This window comes from Larus michahellis, chromosome 3, assembly GCF_964199755.1.
Source record: "Larus michahellis chromosome 3, bLarMic1.1, whole genome shotgun sequence".
NCBI classification, from domain to species: Eukaryota; Metazoa; Chordata; class Aves; order Charadriiformes; family Laridae; genus Larus; species Larus michahellis.
The window spans coordinates 37,933,179-37,943,468 of record NC_133898.1 but is presented as its reverse complement, the minus strand read 5'-3'; the positions used below and the strand labels follow the sequence as shown (position 1 = coordinate 37,943,468).

Here is a 10,290-nt window from a genome sequence, read left to right as displayed (position 1 = left end):
CACAGGGCTTGCTTAGTGTGAGATATAGATGAATGATATGCTTTCAAGACTGCTTTCTGTGTACCTTGCTCAGCTGGGGATGTGGATTCTAGGCTGCTCCGGTTCATCTTCCAGTTTGATTGTGGCTCCTTCTGCCAAGCTTAAGTCAGGCTTGTGCCACTTTAGCTGAAGGAATTTTTCCATCAAGTCAGCTCCCACATTGAAGACCAGAGCCAGCCAGGCCAAGCCAAAAACAATCCAAATCGCAGTTAGGCTCCTGTACACTGGGATATAGTGCTTGTTGGGGTTTGTGCCTGAAAAATCCAGGAAACTTTGCCTATTAATCTTGACAGCTTCAGTCTGCCAGACGATATACATACTCATACACCGTCCCCACCCCCTGAAAAAGTGTATGATGTTTAACAAGTTTGTCTGATCTGATCTATGAGCATTCTTTTTTTTTTTTTTTCCTGTGTTCCAACTCTCGGGTTAAGCTTAGGACAGTTGGCATCAAATCTCTGAAGCTGAGGCTATATAATAAAAATATCCATGTCTAATGTTAAACAGGGATGCACAAAATCAAGTATTCCACTGACAAAGAAAAAGTTCATCTTGGAAACTCAATGTTAAATCATATTAGCCATATTTTACTCAAGAGACACACAGGGGATTGTAGATGATTTTGAAAGATATGGTTTACTACCTCAGTGATATGGTGATTGATTTTTGTAGGGTGATATACCTCAGTAACCAGGATTCAGAATCACCTGGAGAATATTATATGGGAAATGAAGCCATTTTAAGTAAGTGGTTATGGGAATCTTAATCCCTGGTTTGATATTTCCACAGCATGGACAATCGGCGCAGCTGACGCACAGGACTGCACTGCAGCCATCCATTTAGTTTCTGTCATCCAGGTCATGATGAAACTCCACGGTGCCCAGATTCAGCATGGTATGGGTTTTTATCTCCTTTTGGGACATACTTATGACCTCTAGGAGAGGAGAGAGACTACTTGTGAAGTACCAGCCCCTAGTGTTTTTAACAAATAAACACACTATGCATAATCTGTTAAGAGCATTTTTTCAAATAAGTGGGTGGAAAAATAGCCCCTCACGTGCCTCTACTACTATGTCTCAGCCTGTATCTCTGAAGACTATGTAATCTCATAGGGTTTGTTTTCTTTCACAGGTGTCCTGGGGTTGTCAGTAACATTCTCCCTGTTGTAAGTACTGATCATTTCATATTTGACATGATTTCTTATTAGTAATGGTAGGCACTTGCTGAAACAGATCACTGTTAGGAGAGGGTGGTTCAAAGGCTTAATAGTGACAAAGAGATTTCATTTATATTCCACCTGTCACTCATGGAACATATTTGTACCAGCTTGGACATAGTTGCTGTTGAATGGGTGTTCAGTGGCGTATGTGAAATGAGTTTGGTGACTCTCAGCTTAGCTGCCAAGAGAAGAATGCCCGTGTCGTATAATGCAGTAGCTCATTATTACCAATCTGGCTCAGCTCACTCATGTACCAGATTTATAGTGGAATGGATATCTATGCTCTCTGTATTTAGCTTTATACTAGAGTAACTAATTTCAATCAAGCTCAATCCAGTTCACCTTCTTTATTACCTACTACATAGTCCCCAAATCCAATGGTGCTCAGGGTGATGAAGGTGAAGTAAAAGCCTTCTCCATAGCTCCAGCCTTCTACGTAACTGAAGACCAATGGTGGGAACACTAGAAAAAGCAAGGTCCCAGCGGTCAGGAAGATGGTCACTGCCAGTGTTTGAACCACCTGAAAGATAAAAGGAAGATGGCAGCTAAACAGCACTGAGCAGTTGCCTAGTGGAAATAGCTGGACCTGTTTTGCTCTTGAATCACAAGCCCACTCCAGCTGGGAGAAAATGTCCAAAAAAGGAAGGATAAACCAATGCTTCCATGCAATGCAGGCTGATCTCGCTGTTTACCCCGCACATAGATACTGTACCTAATCATGAATACAAAACCACTCAAAATTAGGAAAAAAGGAGGATTTTTTAAAAGCATTTTGTAATGAGTTTCTAAGTATGCTCAAGTCATATTTTCAAACTTATTATGGCAACCACAGTTCAATTCAAGTGGAGATGCTCTCGTAATCAATTGGCTCCTGTCTTTGAGGAAAACCACCAACTATTGCATAACTCATGATACAAAGATTGGCAAGAACAAATTAAAGTTTTCTTCACTATGACTGCTTCCAAAGATTTATAAAGTGGCTTGCAAGAGCTCAGCCAAAAATATGTTTGGATGAAATCTAAATTAAGTCAGTTTGCCTGCTTTTATTTTTAACTTTGAAGCATTCAGAGCAGAACTGTTTTCTGTCAGCACAGGGCAGATCTGTGTCTCTCAGTACAACCGTCTGCCTTCTGGAACATAAGTTACCGCATATGTGGCTGCAACAGATAGGTACACAGAATGGGTCAGTGGATGGGTCATGACAGGGGATTTTAGCACTGAGGATCAGGAACTCATGGATTTCCAGGGAACACAATCTGGTGAACTTTTGACTAGTGATGCAAACTCATTGCAATTGTTTAAAAATGCCCTCAAGGGCATTCAAACCAGAGTATGCTTTTCTATGCATGTACCTATTGTGATTGGATGAAAAGCCAAACCACTGTTTATAAAGTGGAAGGTTCAGGTATCGGGGTTTTTATTCTCTCTCTGTATTATCTCACATATAAAATAGTCCGCTGAGCTTGAGAAACTTGGCATGAGCCTCCCGGGTGACTTTGACAAATCACTTCTATATTATGTACCATGTTTCTCCAGCTGTATAATACTTACCTCATTTGCAAAGCACTTTGAGAACTACTGATCGACATGGTTATAGTTGGTATCTGTTCTCATTTAGTTCATTCCAGAAGTGTGATAGCTTTTAATTAGATAATACAGTTTGCATAAATTTTTATACTGAGATGCACAATACTACTTTTTGCCCTGTTTTTTAAGAACTTTCTGGTACAAACTTATAACATCGGGGACAGTAAGTCAGTAATGAAGAAGAACTGATTGTAAATAATTTCCCAAAGCATGATTAAATTGTATATAAAAGGAGATGAACAAACTTTCTGGAAGAGGCTTCTCAGAGTGAACAAGCAGATACATGTCCAAAGCTTTGTCTGATCACAGGAGTTCTGCCAGAAATGAGGTGTTAATTCAGGGGTGAAAAGAAAAAAAAAAAAAAAAGATGCAGCTATACTAGCATGAAAATCCTTCAGGTGGTAGAGCTGCACATATTTGGGGAACAGACAGGTAATGCAGCTAAAAAACTTTTTGCTCATATAAACCAAGTCTGCATTTGACAGTACCTTTATAGCTTTGCCAGCAAATATTTCCCAGTGTAGGCAAAGAATGCAGTGACTCAGAGATCTTACAAATGAAAAAGAGAAAAAAAACTTGTGCCAGAACTCTGAAATATTTTAACATATCTAACATATCTTATCTCCTTTTTCCCTAACTTAAGGGATCAACTCATTGAATCTTTACTCAGAAACATGCACTATTTTTGTTGTAAATGACCTTCATGTATTTTCTGTTATCAGTGCTTCCCTTATTCCAATACATCTGGACTAGTTCAATGACTCACCAATAAACTATAACTAAGGAGAAGGAGTATTTATTTACATTTCAAGAAAAGAAAAGGAAGGAAGTGCTAAATTGCTGGCACAATCAGGGAAGGCAATTCAAGACAGATTAGACGGCCAATAAAAATAAATTGTCTTTGCACAGTGTAGAGCTAGATTTTGGATAGGTACTAGCATAGGCTAGATAATAAGAGTTTGATCCAGCAATGTGTGTATGTGCATGTGTTCTGCTAAGGTCACCAGAGTTTAGGGACCCTGCTCAAAATTGGGGCCATGCTTGCTTAACAGTTTTGCTGAATCAGGTTTTAAAAAGGCAGATCTAAAGTCCCTCAAGCAAAAGCAAATTGCTTTAAAGCTATTGTAGATAGAGTATATCAATTTTCCGATATAAAAGGCCGTGTAATTGCTGTGGTTCAGAAAAATGTAGGCACACACAAGGAAACCCAATCTAGCAGTGGCAGTACCTATCTGAGAAGAGAACTTTAATTAGTTTTAAAATAGTGGAAATAAATTATAGAGGGACACTGTACCTGGGCACGGCCTGGCTTTTGCACCCATCTTTCCAAGGTAATCAGATGAGCATTAAGACCTTTCCCCAACTGATTAAGGAAGGCCAGGTTGAGCGGCACTCCGAATAAGGCATAGAACACACAGAAGATCTGCCCTGCCACCGTGCTTGGGGACAGGTTACCATAACCTGGAAAAAAAGAAGAAAACAGTTACATGAAAAGGCTTTACAGTCAGGCTGCAGGCCATGATGAAAAGTTCTAGGCTTGGAAGCTCAATGACATTAAGCTTCAGGAACGTGAGGACCTACGATTTTCTGTTCAGCTAAATCTGCCTACAAATTGCCAGAGCTTATGATAGAGCCCTGTGCATTTGCTACTACTAACAGAAAATTTAACATGAAAGATATTGCTTTTAAAGACTATTGTAATTTTCTATAGGTCTCTGATTTTGTGGTGAGTAGAACCGAGTGCTTCAAAGCAACCTCAAGATGTGCTATGCATGTACAAAATCATATTGCATGTACCAAGTAGGCATTCAGCTTTTTTTTTTTACAGGTGAAATATGCTCGACACACAATAATAACAGGTATAATTGGAAACCAATAGAAAACTGTAAGTCACAGTAGTAAAGATTGTCTTGCAGGTGTATTCTGTCCACCAGATGTACATTTCTGGGGGCCTTACAGACAGCTGGAGGAATCCCCAATTTATAAGGAAAGAGAGTACCTCACCTATAGTGGTGACAACAGTTCCTGCAAAAAAGAAGGAGTTGCTGAAGTCCCAGTTACTTGGATTCGTGGAGTTTCCTTCTGGGTTGACCCCCTTTTCCCATGCTTCCATGAGGACCTGAGGCAGAAGAGGTCAAAGGAGCAAAGATGAGCAACCCATTGGACTAAATCAGGAAGAATGTCAGAAAAAAAGAGAGAAGTAAATATTGCTTTCCATCTTGAGCAAGCAGAGCAATAAACAGTGTAGATAACAGGGTAGAGTTTGACTAAAATGGCTTTGTGCTGACATGGCAAATCTTGGAAATAGAGCTGGCCAGGAACTTGAACTCTTGTCACTGGAGAACTGGCCATTGAAGTAGGATAGATTCCATAACGAGTTGAAGGCTAAGGGAAAGGGAGTGGAGGGAGTCCCCAGAGCAATCAAACAGGGAAAAGAAAGTGAAGTTATGCCATAAAAAATAAAGGCAGTTCCTCTTCTCTCCTTCCCTAGTCTAGTCATCTCATTCCAGTTTTTAATTTGTGCATGTATAAGTGGTTGTGTCTGTGGGGAAGGGCATGGGGAACATGCTTATTTCTGTTTCTGTCATGTAAGTACTGGTGAGGATGAATTACTATTTTTGGCTATGACTTCCCAATAATTTTCAATGAATATCAGGCTTCTCCTAGTCTGAAATATTAGCTAATGAAATATTCTCTGCTATTCCACATAGCTCTTACCAGATGACCAAAAGTATTATGTACAAAAGAAATGCTACTCCTATTTATGCATCAAATATCTTATTAGCTGCCTTAGTTAAGATTGTGTTCCTTTGCTCTCTCTGAAGACTTCTCTGAAGGAGACTGGTTACCTTCTCCTCAGTGGCTGGGGTTTCAACAATCTCCTTCTTTGTTACATACCAATTTTGACGTCCAGATCACAGCCTTAATCATTTTTCCAAATGACTGAAGGAATTACTTGTTCATCTTTTCTAGAGACTTTTGTGTGAGGCAAAATACAAACAGGATTCAACAGCAACCTCAGCTTTATTTGGTTCCAGGAGTATGAGACCAAAGAAGACATTCTTTCTTGATTCAAATGCCAGAGGGATTGCTTATTTGATTAAAATACCCACTACAAGGTATCTGATTTTGCATAGGTTCTGCAATATTAGCTGATCCGTGCTGATGGATTGAGTGTCCTAAGTTTAATAGCTAATGTTATTCCTTCAGTACAAAATCCTACAGCATTGGTCAAGTCCATCAGGTAGGGCTGCTAGGCATGTGATCTCATGTGATCTCATCATTCAAGTGCCAGCAGAGTTTCTTTTCAGTATGACAAAGAACTTTATATTATCTATTAAAAGCCTGTTCTTAGAATGTGAAGAATTTGACATGCCTAATTATCTAGAGTTTACAATTTTATTTGCTGGTTAGAAGGAACACACAGAAGCTACTGAAGCGCGAGTCTTTTGAAATGTCTAAAACAATCACAGGTTTAATTCATCCCTGTAAGGAACACTTGTCAGTTCTATCCATTTCAATGCGCAGGAGTTCAGAGGAGCTACATTCACATCATGAAAGCCAACAAGGTAAGGTAAATGTTGAACACTTCGGACAGTCTGACAAGGCCAGATTTCTCTGTATGATGGTTGCTTTTAAGCACAGCACCATGAAAGAAATGGCATCCTGGTGTCCAGGAGAATCATCCCTAAACAAACAGGTTCATATGGGTCAGTTATAATGGCTCCTAGCTCCTTTCCGCCTATACCTCAGGTAACGGTTATGGCTGGAGTGAGGACAGAGCAGCTGTTGAATGGTTGGTGAACATTAGCTGTTGTCTTTGAGAGCGGAAGTAGCCTGTAAGTAAAAGCAACGTGCTATAATTTACAGTAAGAGTATGGAGCCTACATCACACTATAGTAGGATGTGGACAGAATAAAAGCTGCCTGCCATTTGTGCTCTTGTCCCCCTCCCAATGCACACTGCAGCTACTTGTGGTCACAGACAAGGATTTGATCCTCCCCGTCAATATTTATATCAGTTCCTTTGGGGCTGAAAAAGTACGGACGTAATGAAAATAGGGACTTAAAAAAGATACCTCCTTATTCAATGAATCTGCTTCTCAGTTATCCTGTCAGAATGGCATAATTTGCTGACCAAAGTATGTTTACCAGAGACACGTTAGATTGCAGAGTTTAGATTTGCACTTTCCCAAAGCTCCAGGCTGTTCCACTTAGGAGCTGCAGCTCAGGGCCACCTCTCAGCTAGGCATTCTTAGTTTCATGCAGTTTATGGCCATGGAATGGCAAGAATTTGCTTCATGCACAATCAAGTCAACAACTCTATTATTAATGATAATGGATACACAAAAGGAAACCCTACGTTGACTCTCACATTCCAGGATTTAGGTTTAAAGAACTGGCAATAAGACAAGACACTTTATACTTGTCAGCTGAGCAGACCAAGTCTAGTGGCTGTGCCTCACCACAGCATGAATACTGTCAGTTTTCAGACTGGAACTTCTGACGTGATGAATAGGCCTCCTTAACCATATCGTTAAAAAGTACAGATAGATGATTGCTTCCTTGCATTATTTTTGGAGATTTAATATGGAAAGATTTCAATTCCCCACTATTAGTAAGTGCTGGACAAATTTCTTAAGAGGTCTTATAAATGACAGGTGAGTCAGAGGATACCTGTGCTTACATTTACCTTGAGGACCATTAAGTCTAAGTACTTTGAAGCTTGGTTCATTGTAGATGATAATCTAGTGCCCTCAGACGGTTTTGTACGGAACAGCCTACAAGTGAAATGTAATTCAGCAGAGAGGCAGCAAAATGTGATTCTGTGAGTAGCCCAGCAGTGCTAAGGAAGCTCTGCTGAAGCCAGAGAGAGGAGAATCTGGACATCTGTGAGCCCTCGCTAAATTTTCTAGGGTACTGGAGATTTAACTAAACTTTTCAATCTGATGATGTATCCTTATTTGGTTTAGAATGAGAATCAGGGTTTTCTTCTCTACCATCATTGCCACAAAGCTAAGGGAAAGACAGGTAACATCACCAACGGGTAAAGCTGAAAAAAACAGACATGTTTTTAGGCATGTAAGTTCTTGAAAACACTAGTCATTTTCTGGCCCATGCCAAATGCTCCACAAGAAACATATCACGGTATTAGTAACTGGAACATTGTCTTTCTGATCTGAATTTCACTGTTTGCTTAAATCCATTTACAGAATCTGGGCTTTTTGTTGATCAAAAGCGTATACCTTCATGGTAGTCCTCTGACTTGGACAGTGCAAACTTGCAGCATGTTTAGAGTTTTTATCAGGTTTAATGACCTGGTAGAAAGAGTTCAAACCATTTAGGCACTCAGCTCTGCAACTCGATAAGTTTGGAGCATGACGAAAGTGATAGTTCAATGATTTCGTTGAGTTCTTGCAATACGAGAATGAGAGGATTTCTCTATAATAATACCAAGAACGGTCTTGTAATTTATCCCTACCTTGTTTTCAGGAATAGCTTAAAATGTAATTGAAGATGTCACTAATTGACAACCCATATTGAACAAGAAACATTTATCTCTTATTATAAGTGACAGACAACACAGCTCGTTAGGGTTGACTATATCTTTTCTTTAGAAGCCTGAAGTGCAAGACCACCTTCAAAGGCAGTAGACAATTTCGGGTAGAAAACAAGGGCAGAATTTGCACGGATTTGGGTGAAGCACCATGGTAGGGCAACTTCCTTCTTGTAGGTTTGGTTCTTGGTTTTTGCCCCCACGTATAATTGCCATGTAATAATTAATGAAGGAGCTGAAAACCATGAAGTTTAAATTATTGCAAGGTAGCATGAAGGTGCATCAGTAGATTTGCATATTTTGGCAGTTCATGACTGGGAAAAGAAAGAAGTGCAATAGACCAAGATAAAGAGGTATGTGAATGGGCTTGAGAAATCTGCCTTTCTCTTGTTCAGTTAGTCCTTTAATGTCATGGACAGCAGATCGATTTATGACACGCTTGGCCAAAACAGTATAATTTCTTCTAACTGAAATAATGCTTGAGCCAAAATAATATGACCTCGTTCCTCTTACCTGTACAAACTGCTCCAGGGCTTGCCTGTCCAAGCATGTGTAGTTCTGCAGGAACTTGAGCTTCTCCATCTGGAACTGGTCCCGAAAATGGGTCTCTGCCTGCTTCTCCAGCAGCTGGAACACCATAGCACCCAGAAGGAGGTAAAAGAGATACCCCAGTACCAGCAGCGGAGTCCAGCTGATCTGCTGGTTGTGTACGCTGAGGAGGGGCATGCTGCTGCTCTGGTGCTGCCAGTCCCTGCCCAATACTTAATAGGGTACTGTCCCAAGACGTGTGCTACCGGGAACACCTGGGAATCACGCACCCATGTTGCCAGCCACTGCCCTGGAGAATTTTTTAACAGAACGTATGTGTATCAGGGTGGGTATCAGGGCTATACAAAATGAGACTAACAGGCAAATTTTATCCCTTCACATCTTTTCTCTATCCAAAATAAAGGGAGAGCATTTACGGCTCAATAAGAATGTGAATCACAGTGTTTTTCTCCTATTAAAACAACTTTTATCCAGAAACCTCAATCAAATGAATGAAGCTTGACACAAGCCCTCTGAGATTCGTATCGTTTTCCAGGCTGGAAGGCTGAAGTAAAACTGTGGCTGAATGACTTACCCAGGGTCATACGAATATAGAGTCACGAACAGACTCTTAAAGTCTTGACAAGTAAAGCCTTACTCTAAACACTAGACTTCTGTACAAGAAAAGATTATAAACTCTCTAATTACAGCAGACTCCCCAGAACAAAGAAGAGTATGGAGCTGAATAAATGGAAAAGTCAATAGCTGCCGTCTGTACCATACAAACATTGCTGGCACCAGTGAAAGCAGCATGATGAAGCTCATAAACATCCTGAATTCAGCCTGGTCACAAGACTGAGCTTCTCTTTCTTTTCTAACCCTAATAAGATCAGTCCCCTCACTGTCTGGCCTGCCGCTTCCAAATTCTTTGTCAGTTGACTCCACTCTTTAGTCCATAGAGTTAGAGAATGAACCACTCATGGCTACTGCTTTCAAACTCCGTATTGCCCTTTTAATCCAAATGCATAAGGAGGAAGGAGGGCTTAAGGTTAATCGTTAGCTAAAAAAGTATCAGAGGTTCACTCATGGGAGCCTTAATGATTATCATGCACTGGAAATGAGCTGGGCTTGCATATTTTTCTGTAGGAAGAGCTTTATAGCTAGTGTCATCTATGCCACACTGCTTCTGAAAGAAAACACACACACACAGAGAGCAAGAGGGCCATGTGGCTAGGGCTGCAATTTTGTTATTAAACTCCCTTCCCATTAAAGTGTTCTGGATACAAATATCCGTCCTTTGCTTAGTATTCAGATTTTTTTTTCACCTACCTTCAAACAAGAGGTAGTGCTCAGAGAAAAAG

General features: G+C 40.3%; 2 protein-coding genes across 2 annotated transcripts in view; both read right to left on the bottom strand.

Annotated features, from left to right (window-relative positions):
* LOC141740671 (potassium channel, subfamily K, member 16-like) lies at positions 1 to 9,387 on the bottom strand. The gene is made up of 5 exons (XM_074579710.1): positions 8,915 to 9,387; positions 4,850 to 4,964; positions 4,140 to 4,306; positions 1,613 to 1,778; positions 1 to 293 (listed from the first exon to the last, which is right to left on the bottom strand). Exons 1-5 carry the CDS (start codon positions 9,125 to 9,127, stop codon positions 70 to 72), a joined length of 885 nt encoding a protein of 294 aa, XP_074435811.1. The 5' UTR covers positions 9,128 to 9,387; the 3' UTR covers positions 1 to 69.
* Positions 9,205 to 10,290, bottom strand: part of KIF6 (kinesin family member 6) — a 179,959-nt gene continuing 178,873 nt past the window's right edge. The window contains exon 23 of the transcript XR_012586107.1: positions 9,205 to 9,239. The gene's annotated coding sequence lies outside the window, so the exon portion shown is untranslated. The remainder of the gene's footprint in view (positions 9,240 to 10,290) is intronic.

Excerpts from the sequence above, each read along its gene's own strand:
- LOC141740671 (XM_074579710.1), bottom strand. The coding sequence starts at position 9,127 with ATGCCCCTCCTCAGCGTACACAACCAGCAGATCAGCTGGACTCCGCTG. Across the intron at positions 4,965-8,914 it reads CCCTGGAGCAGTTTGTACAG|GTCCTCATGGAAGCATGGGA; the intron begins GTAAGAGGAACG and ends CTTCTGCCTCAG. Across the intron at positions 1,779-4,139 it reads AAAAGCCAGGCCGTGCCCAG|GTGGTTCAAACACTGGCAGT; the intron begins GTACAGTGTCCC and ends TTTATCTTTCAG.